Genomic DNA, 19,661 nt, shown 5'->3' on the forward strand with positions numbered 1-19,661 from the left:
GGACAGGCTACAACATCTAACGACCATGAACTTAACACTTAGTGCCCACTTTATTAGGTACAAGAGGGACCTAATAAAGTGGCCACTGAATAGTATATGACTTCTAGTTTGAAAACACTAGACAAGCAATTTGAGCCTTTGTTCCAATTACAACAAAATATCAGAAATAACAATGTGAAGAATTGCCTTATATCTGTGGCTGGTAAAAGAAAAGTATGGGCCTAGACACTAACACAGTCAGTTCCAGGAATCCATTTAAATGTTCAGTTGAAGAGGCAGATGAGACCTTTAATCCAGCATTTCATTTAAAGAAAAGCACACTATAATTCCAGTAGCTTCCTGTATCAGCCTCCATGGCATGCTGAAGTTGTGGTTGTGGTCTTAAAATAACACATGTAAATACAAAGTAACAATTTATTTCACAAGAAGCTCAATGTAAGTTCATAACCTGAGTAGACATTGTTTCAGTCTCATTTTTCATTTAAAAAATAATTTGTAATGTTAACGAAAACCCCCAATCTTGCATAATTTTACAGATCAGAATGAATGTGAGGAGCAACTCGATGGTTGTGCAGAAAGAGGCATGGTTTGCAAGAACTTGATTGGAACTTTCATGTGCATCTGCCCACCTGGATTGGTGCTCCAGTTGGATGGTGATAGGTGTATTGGTAAAAGAACAAGTCTTTATGAATATCTTACCATTTGGCTTAGAATACTCGAGTTCATTTTTGCAAAATGCTGTATTAAACATGTCATAATTATTTCAACTAGATGAAAATGAATGTCGCACCAAACCTGGCATTTGTGAAAATGGTCGGTGTATAAATACTGCAGGAAGTTATAAGTGTGAATGCAACGAGGGATTCACTGTCAGTTCCACACAGACAGAATGTGTTGGTGAGTTTCAATATTTTATTGATTGTTGATTAATAGCTTTGGTTCCAAATCTAATTTTATTAGATATATTGCAGTCAAAATTTCATCAGTATTCTGCTGTGGCATTGTTTAAGTAGCAATTCGATAAAATCATAGTTCATGTATTTTAGTAAGGGAGAAAAAAGGAACTACTTCTCATACAGTAAGGTATGAGTTACAAAGGAAAATATTACCAGAAAATTTCACAATTTGCTGCAGATGCCCCATGCAAGAAAAATAATTTAACATCATTAATGAAATGAGCCTAAATAGACTATGTGCAGACTTTCTATGGAACTCTGAATTTAATCTTATTGTTATTAAAGATCCAGACTAGGGAAACACCTTTTAAAGGATACTTGGGATCTCCATGAACAGAAAATGAGACTAGGGAAATAAATGGGTTGCTCTGGGGGCCAGTGTAGACTCAATGGACTAAAAAATCTCCTTCCATGTCATACAAAAACATCAGAAATATTTTAGCAGGCTATGGTGTTTATTTACTAGCCAGTCAAATACTGAGTGATAGCAAATCTAAATCATATGGAATTCAGCATAGAAATGTCATAAATCATTTACAGAAAGCAAAACAGAGGAAAGCACAAACCTGGGATTATGAGCTCAAAGAATTAATCAAAAATAAAATGTACAAAGGGGGTCTAAACTTATACTGTTTTTAAAAAACTCTATTAATAAGACTGAATGAATGTGTTTTATAATTGTAATGTTTATTCTCTGTGCAACCAATTTTGTTTGGCAATAATTAACATTTTTCATTCCATTGGAAATGAATACACCAATGGACGAGCCCTATTTTTTCTGATGGATTTAGTTATTATCCATTTAGGTAAATTCTCAAGTTCCTGATAACCACATTTAACTGCACACATGCAACTACGCAGAGTTGCTGTCTCATTCACTTCTCAGAAACTGTTAGCAGAGAAAGACTTATTATATTTTCTGATGGAACATGCACATTTATGTCTGTCTACTTTAGAGGTGTATTATCTGACAGAGAGTAGAGCTTTATCAGTCACATAGTTCTGGATTCCTGCTTAACTGAAAGGACATTGTGCAAATCAAAGCTGTAGTAAAACAAAACTGTTGAACAATTATACTTCAATTGTTACTTAAATGAAAATGTATGTTGTAGTATCGTTCATCATATATGTATGAGAAATGTAGTTAATAATTTAAAACATTTGCAATAAGTTAAGCACTATTGTATATCAGTTTATTAGTGGAACATTTCATTTGTAAAGATGGATAAGGTAGAGTAGATGTATTTACTGTAAAGTAATAAAATATCTCACTTTACCTTTACATGACTGAATATATTACAGTTGATTGTGTATCCAGTCCATTTGGAAAAGGAAGTTATAGTCGACTTCAAAGTGAATTATTATTAAGTTTTGCTATTTTTTTAAAGATTTATATCACTTAAGGAAGTGAGGTTTTTATAACATAAGTACTGGTTGTATGCTGACATTTTTAAAAAATGAAACACTTTGTAACTTTTAGTAATTTCTATTAGATCTTTCAGATACAACATTGGCAAATTTTCAAACAGGAATTTCAAGCTATATTTGCAGATATTGTCCCTTTCATACAAAATTTGGTACAGCCATATATAGTGACTTGGATGGATGTAGCTGGTAAATCTAAGACATACTGGCTATCAAATTAAACAACTTTTTAAAAAAATATATCAACTTTAATGATTCCATGACATATTGATATATTTGTGTTTTACAGACAACCGCAAAGGTTTATGTTTCTCGGAAGTACTACAGACAATGTGTCAGATGGCTTCCAGCAGCCGAAATCTTGTTACAAAATCAGAGTGCTGCTGTGATGGTGGACGTGGCTGGGGGACACAATGTGAAATCTGCCCACTTCCAGGAACAGGCCCCTTTAAGAAGCTTTGTCCACATGGACCTGGTTTCACCACAGATGGAAAAGGTAATTACGTCAGCTGCTGTTCAAAGATACTCATTGTTCTTGATTTTCTATTTAATCATGTTCTTCATGAATCACTAAATTTGGCAATGATTTGTGATATTTTCCAGCAATAATAGCTTTACTTTATGTAGGATTACAGAGACATATGGCACGGAAACTGGCCATTCAGCCCAGTCAGTCCATGCCAGCATCTTAAACCTATCAGCCAAACCTTCTATTCTCTTCTTCCTCACTTGCCTGTCCAGCCTCCAACCTCTCCTTAAAAATTTCACTACTGTCTATTCAACCATTCCCCATGGTAGCAAGTTCAGCATTTGCAGTACTGTAAATAAAGAAATTACTTCTTTTCACTATTGAATTTCATAGTGATCATTGTATGTCAATGATGATCTAATTACACTCTTTCCCACAAATGGAAGCATTCTCTTCATGCGTAGCCAATTCAAGCCTTTCATATAAAGCCACCAGTCAGCCTTTTCTAAAGGGAAAAAAAGCTTGGGTCTGTTCCTGTTCACCCTATCCTGAAAAGTACACTCCTTACATTTCTGATTTCATCCTTAATTATCTTCTGCATACCCTCTCTTGTGTCTCTGTATCCTTTTTATAATATGCCAGTTAGAATTCTTACGTATGCTCCAATCAAGGCTTGATACAAATTAAGTTTGACTTACATACTTTACAATTATTTTGCAATAGAAATAAAAGTTAGTGCCTGTTCTGTGTTTATTTGTGGTCTTGCTAACCTGTGCACTATTTTTATTTATTGTTACATTTGTACTCTGATCTCTCTAGATCTAGATTCACGCCTTCTGAGTAATAGATGCTTTCTCTGTCTATCAAATTGCACTATTTTGTATTTATCTGTATTGAACTTAATAGACAAATTGTGTGACCATTCTGCAAGTTAATTTATGCCCTTTTATGATCGAAATCTCAGCAAGAAGCTTAGATGCTTCATCCACTTCTGATTGAGCACAATTATCAATGCTTCAGCCTTGCCTTTAGCATTCACGTGCAGGGAAATGGGCATAGATCCACTTCCTCTTGTAGCTGCTTAATTGTTCACCAGCATTCACAAGTAAATACTACAGGTTTAATATAGGAAAAAAAAAGTAATTTGGAGGTAGAACAATTTATAAAGGAATTTCAGAGTTTGAACTTACAGCTGTAAAAGATAAGGCAAGGAAATAGTGCCAGGTGAGTTTTGGGGGGACAGGTTGAGAGAAAGAAAGAGATGGAGGGAGTAGTCAAAGTAGAGAAGGTTACAGAGACAACAGGGGGAAAGAGCATGATAGGATTTAAGCACAACAAATACTAAGATAAATAGTTTTTAATATTGTTGCTATTCTTCATGATGCTTTTTAATGTGGTGCATTGACTTTAGCCAGATGTTATATTGAGATTTTATATTAGAATGGATAAATGTTCTCGGTGTCGTATATGGGAGGTCCTGGAGTCTCCTAGCCTCTGGGACATCCACATCTGCGCCAGGTGAGCCGAACTGCAGCTCCTGAGGGACCATGTTAGGGACCTGGAGCTGCAGCTTGATTGTCTTCGTCTGGTCAGGGAGAGTGAGGAGTTGATTGAGAGGAGTTACAGACAGGTAGTCACACTGGGACCATGGGAGGCAGACAGCTGGGTCACAGGAGGGGGAAGGGGAAGAGTAAGGTACTAGAGAGTACCCCAGTGGCTGTACCCCTTGACAATAAGTACTCCTGTTTGAGTACTGTTGGGGGGGACAACCTACCCGGGGGAAGCAACAGTGGCCATGCCTCAGGCACAGAATCTGGCCCTGTAGCTCAGAAGGGTAGGGAAAGGAAGAGGAAGTCAGTAGTAAAAGGGGACTCAATAGTTAGGGGGTCAGATAGGCGATTCTGTGGACGCAATCAGGAGACCTGGATGGTAGTTTGCCTCTCTGGAGCCAGGGTTCGGGATGTTACTGATCGCGTCCAAGATATCCTGAAGTGGGAGGGTGAGGAGCCAGAGGTCGTGGTACATATAGGTACCAATGACATAGGTATGAAAAGGGAAGAGGTCCTGAAAGGAGAATACAGGTAGTTAGGAAGGCAGTTGAGAAGAAGGACCACAAAAGTAGTAATCTCAGGATTACTGCCTGTGCCACGCAACAGTGAGAATAGGAATGGAATGAGGTGGAAGATAAATAGGTGGCTGAGGGATTGGAGCAGGGGGCAGGGATTCAAGTTTCTGGATCATTGGGACCTCTTTTGGGGCAGGTGTGACCTGTACAAAAAGGACGGGTTACACTTGAATCCTAGGGGGACCAATATCCTGGCGGGGAGATTTGCTCAGACTACTGGGGAGACTTGAAACTAGAATGGTTGTGGGGTAGGAATCAATTGGAAGAGACTAGGGGAGAGGAGGTTAGTACACAAATAGAGAAAGCTAGTAGACAGTGTGTGAGGGAGGATCGGCAGGTGATAGAGAAGGGGAGCTCTCAGACCGAAGATGTAGGGGAGAAGGAAGAAAAAGATAAAAAAGTTGATCGCATTGTTAGGGATAAACATAGAGGAAGAGGTGGAGAGTTTCTTAAATGCATCTATTTTAATGCTAGGAGCATTGTAGGAAAGGTGGATGAATTTAGAGCATGGATTGATACCTGGAAATATGATGTTGTAGCTATTAGTGAAACATAGTTGCAGGAGGGGTGTGATTGGCAAATAAATATTCCTGGATTTCGTTGCTTCAGGTGTGATAGAATCGAAGGGGCAAGAGGAGGAGGTGTTGCATTGCTTGTCCGAGAAAATATTACAGCGATGTTTTGGCAGGATAGATTAGAGGACTAATCTAGGGAGACTATTTGGATGGAATTAAGGAATGGGAAAGGTGTAGTAACACTTATAGGAGTGTATTATAGACCACCTAATGGGGAGCGAGAATTGGAGGGGCAAATTTGTAAGGAGATAGCAGATATTTGTAGTAAGCACAAGGTTGTGATTGTGGGAGATTTTAATTTTCCACACATAGACTGGGAAGCCCATTCTGTAAAGGGGCTGGATGGCTTGGAGTTTGTAAAATGTGTGCAGGATAGTTTTTTGCAGCAATACATAGAGGTACTGACTAGAGAAGCGGCAGTGTTGGATCTCCTGTTAGGGTAAGAGATAGGTCAGGTGACAGACGTATGTGTTGGGGAGCCCTTTGGGTCCAGTAATCACAATACCATTAGTTTCAATATAATTATGGAGAAGGATAGGACTGGACCCAGGGTTGAGATTTTTGATTGGAGAAAGACTAACTGAGGAGATGCGAAAGGATTTAGAAGGAGTGGATTGGGGCAATTTGTTTTATGGGAAGGATGTAATAGAGAAATGGAGGTCATTTAAAGGTGAAATTTTGAGGGTACAGAATCTTTATGTTCCTGTTAGGTTGAAAGGAAAAGTTAAAGATTTGAGAGCGCCATGGTTTTCAAGGGATATTGGAAACTTGGTTTGGAAAAAGAGGGAGATCTATAATAAATATAGGCAGCATGGAGTAAATGAGGTTCTCGAGGAATATAAAGAATGTAAAAAGAATCTTAAGAAAGAAATCAGAGAAGCTAAAAGAAAATATGAGGTTGTTTTGGCAAGTAAGGTGAAAATAAATTCAAAGGGTTTCTACAGTTATATTAATAGCAAAAGGATAGTGAGGGATAAAATTGGTCCCTTAGAAAATCAGAGTGGACAGCTATGTGTGGAGCCGAAAGAGATGGGGGAGAATTTGATCAATTTCTTTTCTTCGGTATTCACTAAAGAGAAGGATATTGAATTGTGTAAGGTAAGGGGAACAAGTAAGGAAGTTATGGAAACTATGACAATTACAGAGGAGGAAGTACTGGCACTTCTAAGGAGTATAAAAGTGGATAAACCTCCAGGTCCTGACAGGATATTCCCTAGGACCTTGAGGGAAGTTGGTGTAGAAATAGCAGGGGCTCTAACAGAAATATTTCAAATGTCATTAGAAACGGGGATGGTGCCGGAGGATTGGCGTATTGCTCAGGTGGTTCCATTGTTTAAAAAGGGTTCTAAGAGTAAACCTAGCAATTATAGGCCTGTCAGTTTGATGTCAGTAGTGGGTAAATTAATGGAAAGTATTCTTAGAGATGGTACATATAATTATCTGGATAGTCGGGGTCTGATTAGAAATAGTCAGCATGGATTTGTGCGTGGAAGGTCATGTTTGACAAATCTTACTGAATTTTTTGAAGAGGTTACGAGGAAAGTTAACGAGGGTAAGGCAGTGGATGTTGTCTATATGGACTTCAGTAAGGCCTTTGACAAAGTTCCGCACGGAAGGTTAGTTAGGAAGGTTCAATCGTTAGGTATTAATATTGAAATAGTAAAATGGATTCAACAGTGGCTGGATGGGAGATGCCAGAGAGTAGTGGTGGATAACTGTTTGTCAGCTTGGAGGCCGGTGACTAGTAGTGTGCCTCAGGGATCTGTATTGGGTCCAGTGTTGTTTGTCATATACATTAATGATCTGGATGATGGGGTGGTAAAATGGATTAGTAAGTATGCAGATAATACTAAGGTAGGTGGATTTGTGGATAATGAAGTAGATTTTCAAAGTTTGCAGAGATTTAGGCCAGTTAGAAGAGTGGGTTGAATGATGGCAGATGGAGTTTAATGCTGATAAATGTGAGGTGCTACATTTTGGTAGGAATAATCCAAATAGGACATACATCATAAATGCTAGGGCGTTAAAGAATGCAGTAGAACAGAGTGATCTAGAAATAATAGTGCATGGTTCCCTGAAGGTGGAATCTCATGTGGATAGGGTGGTGAAGAAAGCTTTTGGTATCCTGGCCTTTATAAATCAGAGCATTGAGTATCGGAGTTGGGACATAATGTTAAAATCATACAAGGCATTGGTAAGGCTGGATTTGGAGTATTGTGTACAGTTCTGGTCACCGATTATAGGAAAGATATCAACAAAATAGAGAGAGTTCAGAGAAGATTTACCAGAATGTTACCTGGGTTTCAACACCTAAGTTACAGGGAAAGGCTGAACAAGTTAGGTCATTATTCTTTGGAGCATAGAAGGTTGAGGGGGGACTTGATAGAGGTATTTAAAATAATGAGGGGGATAAATCAAGTTGCCATGGATATGCTTTTTCCAATGAGAGTAGGGGAAAGTCAAACAAGAGGACATGATTTGCGAGTTAGTGGACAAAAGTTTAAGGGTAGCACGAGGGGGAGTTTCTTTACTCAGAGAGTGGTAGCTGTGTGGAATGAGCTTCCAGAAGAAGTGGTCGAGGCAGGTTCGGTATTGTCATTTAAAGTAAAATCGGATAAGTATATGGACAGGAAAGGAATGGAGGGTTATGGGCTGAGTGCGGGCCACTGGTACTAGGTGAGTGTAAGTGTCGGTGTGGACTAGAAGGGCCAAGATGGCCTGTTTCGTGCTGTAATTGTTATATGGTTAAATGGTTGAACAAAGAGGGCTTGAATGGTCATAGTAAGAAGAAGAATAAAACTAATTAAAACTGTTTGCACACATTGTGGGTAAACTGTGTCAATAGCTGTTTAAGTGAAGAAATGCCTGTTTCTAAAGGGGATTATGTATATTTTTTTACATAGTAGATTTTATGGTTAAAATTATTTCAGTACATTGCTACAACAACCTTGGAGAAATAAAACTGATTAACATTTTGGGTATAATACATTCACAGAATTAACAATTAAAACATAAATAAAACTTTAATTAGGTAAAAATATAATTTGAGAAACTCTTGGAAAAGTATTTAATTGGGCTACTGAACTAGTAATAGAAAATTTAGAAATATTTGCCTTGTGAAAAGATGTTAAAAGGATGTAGAAATAACAAAAGTGCTACAGAATAGGCAAGAAAGTGAATGAGCGTGAAATAAAGTTATGTTCTTTTAATTTCAGAATAGAACTAGTTGGTGTAATATTCCTCTTGCCTCTTTTTAAAGTTATTCTAATTTCCCAGTGACTGGGACCTTCTTAACAACCTGTAGCTTGAAAAAATATGATTGTATTTTGTTTCAAGGAACCTTTTAACTGGTTATAAATCTAAATCTTTAAATCTATATAAAATGTTAATTGGTGAAATTTACATGGTACCTCCTAATGTCATGTCTTCGAGTGGCACTCACAGAATAATAACTTGCTCATTATTGCTCAATTTCATCTGGACTGCCTAGCTCCATACCTCATAACAAGCTTAAGCTGCAGATAGGCAATAGCTCCTGATTCCAATACAGGTAATATGGAAGGATAAGCAGGAAAGTAAGGGAAATGGGGTAGCACTCTTAATTAAGGATGAGATCAGGGCGAGATGATATATCAGTGAGAGATGATATAAGGAACAGAATGTTGAATCCATCTGAGTAGAGATGAGGAATAATAAGGGGAAAAAAGTTACTGGTAGGTATTGTCTATAGGCCACCAAATAATAATATTACAGTAAGCGATAAACCGAGAAATATCTGAGGATGTAAGAATGGAACAGCAATTATCATGGGGGACTTTAACTTGCACATAGATTGGATGAATCAAGTTGGTCGAGGCAGTCTTAAGGAGGATTTCATAGAATGCATACATAATAGCTTTCTTGAACAGCATGTTACTGAACCTACAAAGGAATGTGCTATCTGGATCTGGTCCTGTGCAATGAGGCAGGTAAAATTAGGAATCTTGTAGTTCAGGATCCTCTTGGAAAGAGTGACCACAATATGATTGAGTTTCTCATACAAATAGATGTTGCAATACTGTAATTCAATCTAAGACCAGTGCACTATGCCTAAACAAGGGAGACTACAGTGGGATGAGGGAGGTGTTGGATAGGGTAGACTGGGAACACAGGTTATATGGTGAGATGAATGAGGAACAGTGGAAGACTTTCAAAGAGATTTTTTACACTCAACAAAAGTGTATTCCAGTTAAAAACAAGGACAGTAAGGGTGGGGAGAGCCAGCCATGCATAACTAAGGAAGTAAAGGAAAGCATCAAATAAAAGCTCATGCATACAATGTCGCCAAGAGTAGTGGGAAACTGGAAGATTGGGAAAACTTTAAAAAGCAACAAAGAACCACTAAGAGAGTAACAAAGGAAAGATAGATTATGAAAATAAACTAGCCCAAAATGTAAAAACGGATAGTAAATGTTTTTATAATTATATAAAGCGGGAAAGAGTGGCTAAAGTAGGTCCCTTGAGGACGAGAAGGGGGAATTGATGTTGGATAACGAGAAAATAGCTGAGGCTATGGAGGACACATCTATCATGCTGAAGAAAGATGATATGGATGCAGTGGGAAGTGAGGACCTTGATACAATAGCTATCACTAAAGTGGTAGTGCTGATCAAACTTGTAGGCCTAAAGATAGACAAGTCCTGATGGAATGCATCCCAGGGTAGTGAAAGAATTGGCAGAGGTTATAGTAGAGGCCTTGGTGATGATTTTCCAAAATTCTCTGGACTCTGGGCAGGTCCTGGCGGATTGGAAGAAGGCAAATTTCACACCACTGTTCAAAAAATTGGATGTAAACAAAAGGCAGGTAACTATTGACCAGTTAGTTTAACATCTGTAGTTGGGAAAATGCTTGAGGTTATTAAAGAAGAAATAGCGAGGCATCTAGAAAGAAATGGATCCATCAGCCACCTACAGTATGGATTCAGCGTAGGCAGGTCCTGTTTGACAGACTTACTGGAGTTCTTTGAGGATATGATGAGCGCAGTGGATAGAGGAGAGCTATTTACTTGGATTTCCAGAACAAGATCAATAAGGTGCCACATTAAAAACTTAACCATAAGATGAGGATGCTAGAGTTGGGTATGATGTATTAGCATTGATAGAGAATTGGTTAACCAATAGAAAGCAGAGAATTAGGATACATGGGTATTTCTTTTTGACAATCATTAGTGAGTGGTGAGCTGCAGGGGTCAGTGCAGGGCCTGCAACTGTTGATGATATACATTAACAACCTGGAATATTATTCAAATATAAAGCAATATCTGAAGAAAATTCAGATAAAAGGATCAATACTCAGTAGTTGTTGCTTTATCCCCAGCTGTTTTCTTTGTGTATAGTGTCCTGTTGGAAGCAGCAGATCAGTGTATAGGCATTAAATTTCAGTGTTTCATGTTCCTGATATACTATGACTCAGAATTTGCAACCTGCAGGGTGCTACCACTGATCTCTGAAGAAAGATTGCACTTACTGTACCTTGCATGGTTATGCCAATAGAAACTTGCTTAGAGAAATCACCTCTATTTTAGCTAGTCCTTTTGAGGCAATATCACTTCTATAATGTCTAAGGCATCATTTAGGGAACTGTGTAGGTTTACGGTAACATAGGCTGCATGCAAAATAATTGTAAACAGTACTTGATTGAATGCTAAGGTGAGCCTCCATCCACCACCCTTTCCTTTAGCTGGCTGCCAAAGCTATCAAAAATTAAATATATTTGTGACATTCAAAATTACCAATAAAATGTTAAAATACTATATTTTTTTAAATTCATAAAACTCAAGCATTTAACATTTGTAACTAAACTCAAATAATTAAAAGATACTCCAAGTAAGCTAACCAACCGCATAGCTGTTTCTATCCATTGAATAATGGAGAACATGGCAGGCGTTCACTGTGCCAGGTGAATGCATGCCAGGTTCACCTGGCAGAGGTTGCTCACACAGATTCTTCTTACTGGAAAATTGTTGCAAGTTTGCAGTTCCTTGCCAGATTTTGGAGTCCAGTGTTGGGGCACAGTCAAAAAACTATTGTAAATAGTAGGACAAAACAGTAAGTTCTTTACGTGCGCACTGCATTCCTGAAGTGGCACATATTTCAGCAGTTACACAAGAAACTGCCAACATTGCTCTGTAAAATTGTCCCGAGCTGTAACAGCACAACCCAGGTGCCACAGTAGCGTAGGAGTCAGTGTGATGCTATTACTGCTCAGGACATTGGAGTTTGATTCTGACAACATCTGTAAGGAGTCTGTATGTCCACCCCATGAAATGCGTGGGTTTCCTCCAGCTGCTCTGGTTTCTTCCTGCTGTTCCAGTTTAATCTCACAATCCAAAGACATACCAGTTGGTAGGTTAATTGGTCATTGTAAATTGTCCTGTGATTAGGCTGGGGTTGAATCAGGGTTACTGATGTGGTCAACACGTACAAACAAGCTGGATGAACTCAGCAGGTCAGGCAGCATCCGTTGAAATGAGTAGTCAACATTTCAGGCCGAGACCCTTCATCAGGACTGAAAAAGGAGGGGGCAGGGACCCTATAAAGAAGGTGGGAGGAGGGTGGAAGGTGCCAGGTGAAAAACCAATCAGAGAAAAGATCAAGGGGTGGGGGAGGGGAAGCAGGGAGGGGATAGGCAGGAGAAGTGAAGAAGGAATGTAAGGGTAAAGCACTATGGATAGTAGAAAAAGGCAGAATCATGAGAGAGGTGATAGACAGCTGGAAGAGGAGGCAGAGTGAAAGTGGGATGGGGGAAGGGAGAGGGAGGGAATTACAGGAAGTTGGAGAATTCGATGTTCATACCAAAAGGCTGGAGATTACCAAGACAGTATATGAGGTGTTGCTTCTCCAACCTGAGTTTGGCCTCATCATGGCAGTAGAGAAGGCCATGTACGGACATATCTGTATGGGAATGTGAAACAGAGTTGAAGGGGGTGGCAACCAGGAGATTCTGTCTATTGTGGCGGACAGAGTGGAGGTGCTCAAAGAAGCGGTCCCCCAATCTGCGTCGGGTCTTGCCAATGTAGAGGAGGCCGCAACATGAGCACCAGATGCAATAGATGACCCCAACAGACTCACAAGTGAAGTGTTGCCTCAGCTGGAAGGACTGTTTGGGGCCCTGAATGGTGGTAAGAGAGGAGGTGTAGGGACAGGTGTAGCACTTATGCTTACAGGAATAGGTACCAGGTGGGAGATCTGTGGGGAGGGACGTGTGGGCCAGGCAGTCATGGAGGGAACAATCCCTACGGAAAGCAGGGGTAGAGGGGGAAAGATGTGCTTAGTGGTGGGGTCCTGTTGAAGGTGGCGGAGGTTGCAGAGGATAATATGCTGGTTCCAGAGGCTGGTGGGGTGGTAGGTGAGGACAAGGGGAACATGGTGTCTGTTGTGGTGACGGGAGGATGGGGTGAGGGCTGAAGTGCGGGAAATGGAGGAGATGCCAGTGAGGGCATCATTGATGACGGCAGAAGAGAATCCACGATTCTTAAAGAAAGAGGACATTTGTCCTAGAATGGAAAGCCTCATCCTGGGAGCAGATGCGGCGGAGATGGGAACAGTCTATGCTCCAAATCTATACTGGTACTGCTCCTCAACTTTTCCTTCGCTACATTGACGACTACATTGGTGCTGCTTCCTGCACCCATGCTGAGCTTGTCAATTTCATCGACTTTTCCTCTAACTTTCACCCAACCCTCAAATTCACTTGGTCCATCTCGGACTTCTCTCCACTTTCTCGATCTCTTGGTCTCCTTCTCTGGAGACAGACTATCCACTGACATCTTCTATAAACCCACTGACTCCTATAACTACCTTGATTATACCTCTTCCCACTCTGCCAAATGTAAAAATGCTATTCCCTATTCCCAGTTCCTCCATCTCCACTGCATCTGCTCCCAGGATGAGGCTTTCCGTTCCAGGACATCTCAAATGTCCTCTTTCTTTAAGAATCATGGTTTCCCTTCTGCTGTCATCAATGATACCCTCACCCGCATCTCCTGCATTTCCCGCACTTCAGCCCTCACCCCATCCTCCCATCACCACAACAAGGACCATGTTCCCCTTGACCTCACCTACCACCCCACCAGCCTCCGGATCCAGCATATTATCCTCCGCAACTTCTGCCACCTTCAACAGGACCCCACCACTAAGCACATTTTGCCCTCTCTATCCCTCTCTGCTTCTCGCAGGGATCATTCCCTCCGCGACTGCCTGGTCCACACGTCCCTCCCCACAGATCTCCCACCTGGTATTTATCCCTGAAAGTGCTACACTTGTCCCTACACCTCCTCTCTTAACACCATTCAAGGCCCCAAATAGTCCTTCCAGGTGAGGCAACACTTTACTTGTGAGTCATCAATGTGGGGTCATCTTTTGCATCCTGTGCTCCCGGTGCAGCCTCCTCTATATCAGCAAGACCCAACGCAGATTGGGGGACTACTTTGTCGAGCACCTCTGCTCCGTCCGCCACAACAGACAGGATCTCCGGGTTGCCACCCACTTCAACTCTGCTTCACATTCCCATTCAGGTATGTCCATACATGACCTCCTCTTCTGCCATGATGAGGCCAAACTCAGGTTGGAGGAGCAACACCTCATATACTGTCTGGGTAGTCTCCAGCCCCTTGGTATGAACATCAAATTTCCCAACTTCTGGTAATTCCCTCCCTCTCCCTACCCCTATCCCACTTTCACTCTGCCTCCTCTTCCAACTGCCTATCACCTCTCTCATGATTTTGCCTTCTTCTACTACCCATAGTGCTTCCCCCTTACATTCCTTCTTCACCTTTCCTGTTTCCCTTGATTTTTCCTCTGATTATTTTTTCACCTGGCACCTTACACCCTCCCCCCACCTTCTTTATAGGGCCCCTGCCCCCTCCTTCTTCAGACCTGACGAAGGGTCTCGGCCCGAAAAGTTGACTGCTCATTTCAATGGTTGCTGCCTGACCTGCTGAGTTCATCCGGCTTGTTTGTACATATTGATTTGACCACAGCATCTGCAGTGTACTTTGTGTTTACTGGTGTGGTGTAGCTCAGAGGGCCAGAAGGGCCTATTCTGCACTGTATCTATAAATAAATAAACAATCTGAGTTTATAATGTAACACTTACCCAAAAGGCTGGTATATGTCTAGGGGAAACGGAGTTCCAGCAACTCACCAACCCACCTCCCGTACACGCAGGTGCTGTGAGAATCGAGTTTATGCCTCGCGCCTGCCAACAGTATCAAACCCATAACAAATACCGTTATGAAATACACTTTAAAGAGTTTACTAAAATTAAAAGAGTATTAGGCAATACAATATATATGCAAGGTAAACAAACAAAAAGGCGCCAACTTATCAAAGTTCAGTCTGTTTAGTGCACTCATTGGAGCTCAATCAACGAACCAATGGACCCATCGTCACTTGCCTCTGACCTCGACGTCTTCCTCCCGTGCTCTCCCAAAAAGCCCGCGAAAACCCTTCCCCCAAGTTCCCCGCATCACAAGACACAATAACATTCCCCATTGATTAACAAATGAATACAATTACCATATCAGCCATTCTAAAGCGAAACAACGGTGAGAGAAACACTTATCCGACAAAGAAGCATTCCTACTCTTAACAAACCAAAAAACCCATTTTGAGTAACATACACAGGACATTGTACAATAATTTAAGTAATAAACCAGCACACTCCCTCACAATAATACTTAGTAAAAGCTGACCATTCTACATTATTTTAAAAAGCACAACATAACCAAAATATCTTGGGAATGTTAAGATTGATGCGTATGGAAAAGGATAACAGAGTTGACAGTTAAATCAAAATCTGTGGTTAAAATATAATAGTGATGTTTTGTGGATAAATCTTATAACTAACAACAATCACACAATTTGCTTGTCTTGTATCACCAAGTTCAGAACATAATCTGGTATGGAAGTTTTCAATGTAAGCATATCATGCAAGAGTCTCACAAGATGGTAATGTTAATTATTTACTTTGAAAGATACCTGGCGAAATTCCCAAATTGCAATACAAAGATATTATATGTGCAATAGTTCTTTAAGGTGAGGCCTTCTTAAATTTCTAATGGATGTTTTATTGGCTCACAAAAGTGTCACTTCGTTATGAAAATGTAGGATTTGTTTCTTTGGATCATATCAGTTCAGAATATCTAGCTTATTAACAGAAAGCAGCATACATTCATTTCTAAAGATTTATCTATATTTGAGAAAGTAAATAATTTCCACTGAAAATAATTCCCAGTTGCAGATTATAATGCACGTGAGTCATTGATTACTTTTAATATCTTTTGTATCTGAACTGGCAGCATTTATCCAACTTAAATTCTCACCAGCATAAATACTTACTCCAGGATGAAATAAGTAAGTGGAATAATCCTCCGATTGCCTGTGGCACTCGTTGAGTTGTAGAGATTATGCAAGAAGTTTATTATACATCAGAAACTATGCCAGCGAAGTCCGCATTATCCAACATGCAAAATATTAGAGTTTATGATGTACACCAGCTGTGCACGCAGCATGTCCATTAAAACTAAATACAAAAGATTAGTTATGTTCTCATTGAATAAGTTTTCTTAAAGCTAAACTGCTCTAAATTATGGAATTCCATTTAAGTAAATTTTTATGGGAATTGCCAACTCTGCATTTTTTTTCTTTCTAGATCTAAAAGAAGATTGAAGTCTGGTTTAAGTAGAATTTGCTTAGAAGCAGTTTCTTTTAAAGACAGGCTCCTTGAGATCCAAATTTCTAATTCAAAACAGTAGAAGGAGGGCAACAATATTAATTCTGCTCCATCCATTTGCTTTTCATGTTATTTACACTTTTGACACGTATTACTTTAAACCTCAGCTTAACAATATTTATGCTGCTAGGTACAATAGTTAGATTTCAATTCAATTGTTCAGAAGCAAAAAACAATCTGCAAATACTGGAATTTTAAATGAAATCAGATTTTTTTAAACTGTGGAAGAAACCAGTGGATCAAGCATATAGGAAGGCAAATGGTTTGTCAACATTTTTAGTCTGCGTCTGGGCTGAGAATAAAAGAAAGTGGCCATTACATAAAAGTGAGAGGGAGTGGAGAGACTGAAGATGATAGGTGTAAATATAAGAAAAGAAGAAAAAAGTAGGCAGATTAAGTAAACTGGGTGAGAGAGGGAAAGGAAGAGATAGGATGAAAGACGATAGGTAGAACCAGATAAGGGAAAGATATGGGCAGGTGGAACCAGGTGTGGCAGGGGATAGGAAAGGTGAACTAAGGGAAAAGAAACTCAAGTTGGTAAGTATGAGGGTAAGGGACTGATGGAGCCAGGTAGCAGAGGATGATGAGTCTGCATAACAAGGAGGGAAACAATGAAAAAGGTAAGCAAAAGGAGAAAGATCCCTACTCAAAATGGGAAAGAAACATGCAGAGTATATGACATGAAATTGTCAAGTTCAATGTTTATACCATTGGGCTGTAGACTATCTAAAAGCAGGACATGAGGTCCCTTTCTTCTAAGTCACGATGGCATTGGAGAGGACTCACACATTGATGTGGAAACGGGAACAGAGCTGAAAAAACATGGCACCTGTACTCTGTCCTGAACAGTCATCTTGAGTTTACAGTGGCTATTCACTTCAACTCCCCTTTCCATTCTCACATCAACCTTACCAACTGCCACAGTGAGGCCAAACAACAACATGAAGAACAACATTTCATATTCTGCTTATGTAACCTACAGCCCAAAGGTATGATCATTGAACATCCCACACCGCTCAATTTACCCATGGCCTCCCTCGTTTTCTTCAGATTTGCTATCCCAGCCCCTTCCCCCACCCCCATCACTGGAACTCATTACTTTCCCCAACCTGGTTCCATCTGCTTTAATTATTTTTGTCTTATGTTCCACCTATAACCTATTTGCCCCTGTCTCAACACACCCCCTTCCCAACCTGGCTCTATTTTTTTATCATTCTTCTCCCTCATCTGGTTCTACACTTCGTACCATCCTTCCTTCTCACCTCTTTACATTGACTGTTATTCCTCTACACTCCCAGTCCTGATGCAGGGTCTCAATCTGAAACATTACTCATACATTTTCCTCTACTATTCCACTAAGTTTTTCCATCAGTTTATTTTTTCCTGTATCTGCTGTCTCAAGTGTCTTGAAAACCAAAAAATACTGGGGATACTTCCCAGGCTGCTGAGTATCCCCAGAATATTCTGGCTTTACAGATGTCTGTCTGTTTGTCCCACTAGATTCGAATTGATTCATGGAGGTTGCCTAGAAAAACAGAAGAGGAAAAAATGTTAGGGTGCTGATCATAAAGCAAATTCTCAAGCATATTTGAGTGCCAGTATAAAAATCTGACATAGAACTATTTTCAAGTGTTAATGAGAGACAAGGTGACTAAATAGGAAGGCAAGGAACTTAGCCAGCTTGCCTGCTAGAATAAGGACTGCAAAGTCATAGTGTGATTGAAAGGTACAGCATGGCAAAAGGCCCTTTAGACAATTGATTCCATGCCAGCCAATAACAACCCCAACTGTTCTAATCCTACATGAATCCCAATCTTCTTGCATAAGGCAGACTATGTTCAAAGAAGTTTCACAGAATCGTGTAATTCTTAAGTCTTTTTCTAATAAGATTTTAGTTCATGTTGTTGTGATTCTTGATGCACCATCAACAACTCACACTGAGATGTAAGGCGAGATAACGGCTTTTATTGACTGGAAGAAGGAACCAGGAGTGAGTGTCCATCATACTATGTCCTGGAGACTGAGGCCGAGCGTCAGGCCTCAGATCGCCTTTATACAGGGGCCTGTGGGAGGAGCCACAGGAGCAGTCAGCAGGGGGCATGTCCAAACAGGCACACGTAGTTCACCACAATTCTACAGGCAAATAGAAATAATATTGAAAAGATAGCAATTTGCAGAATATATCCAGTCACACCCAAGTGATCATCCTGCATTATGTGCAAGAGATACGATCGTGTGTGTTCAACAACATACATTATAAACTGCATCAGACAAAAATTTTGGAGAAATGGGAATTCTGAAGTTGTAGTTAGTTTTTCATTGTTTTTTTAGAATTATGATATCACAATCCTCATGAATCCACCATTGGAGCTTGAAGTTGGTGTATCTTCCTAATCATCTTCAGTGAGGAAACCTCACAGACCTCTTGTATCAGGTTGGCCCTGCTGGAGGGCTTGATTTTCCATTGATCTCAATGGAGAGAAATGGCTGTGACGGACCTCGCTAAGTAACATTTAATACAGATTTTTAAAACAATCCTTCAGAAGTATTTAATTGTTTTGTGCCTCCTGCAAGCATGCTGAACTCATCGACTTCATTAACTTTGCCTCCAACTTTCACCCTGCCCTCAAATTTACCTGGTCCATTTCTGACACCTCCCTCCCCTTTCTTGATCTTTCTCTCTGTACCTCTGGAGACAGCCTATCTACTGATATCTACTATAAGCCTACAGACTCTCACAGCTACCTGGACTATTCCCCTTCCCACCGTCTCTAGCAAAAATGCTATCCCCTTCTCACAATTCCTCCGTCTCCGCCGCATCTGCTCTCAGGATGAGGCTTTTCATTCCAGGACGAAGGAGATGTCTTCCTTTTTTAAACAAAGGGACTTCCCTTCGTCCACCATCAACTCTGCTCTCAAACGCATCTCTCCCATTTCCCGCACATCTGCCCTCACCTCATCCACCCACCACCCCACTCAGGATAGGGTTCCCCTTGTCCTTACCTACCACCCCACCGGCCTCCAGGTCCAACGTATAATTCTATCTTCCGCCATCTCCAACAGGATCCCACTACCAAGCACATTTTTCCCTCCCCCCCCCTTTATGCTTTTCGCAGGGATCACTCCCTATGCGACTCCCTTGTCCACTCGTTCCCCTCATCCCTTCCCACTGATCTCCCTCCTGGCACTTATCCTTGTAAGCGGATAAAGGGCTACACCTGCCCTTACACTTCCTCCCTCACCACCATTCAGGGCCCCAGAAAGTCCTTCCAGGTGAGGCGACACTTCACCTGTGAGTCGGCTGGTGTGGTATACTGCGTCCGGTGCTCCCCGTGAG

The 19,661-nt window shown here is 40.6% G+C and overlaps 1 protein-coding gene across 1 annotated transcript in view; it reads left to right on the forward strand.

Annotated features, from left to right (window-relative positions):
• LOC132378818 (fibrillin-1-like) overlaps positions 1-19,661 on the forward strand; it is a 377,797-nt gene that overhangs the window by 312,448 nt on the left and 45,688 nt on the right. Inside the window, exons 55-57 of the mRNA XM_059946042.1 lie at positions 537-668; positions 772-897; positions 2,671-2,877. Of these exons, the coding sequence (XP_059802025.1) occupies positions 537-668; positions 772-897; positions 2,671-2,877 (465 nt within the window). The remainder of the gene's footprint in view (positions 1-536; positions 669-771; positions 898-2,670; positions 2,878-19,661) is intronic.

This window comes from Hypanus sabinus, chromosome 21 (assembly GCF_030144855.1).
Source record: "Hypanus sabinus isolate sHypSab1 chromosome 21, sHypSab1.hap1, whole genome shotgun sequence".
NCBI classification, from domain to species: domain Eukaryota; kingdom Metazoa; phylum Chordata; class Chondrichthyes; order Myliobatiformes; family Dasyatidae; genus Hypanus; species Hypanus sabinus.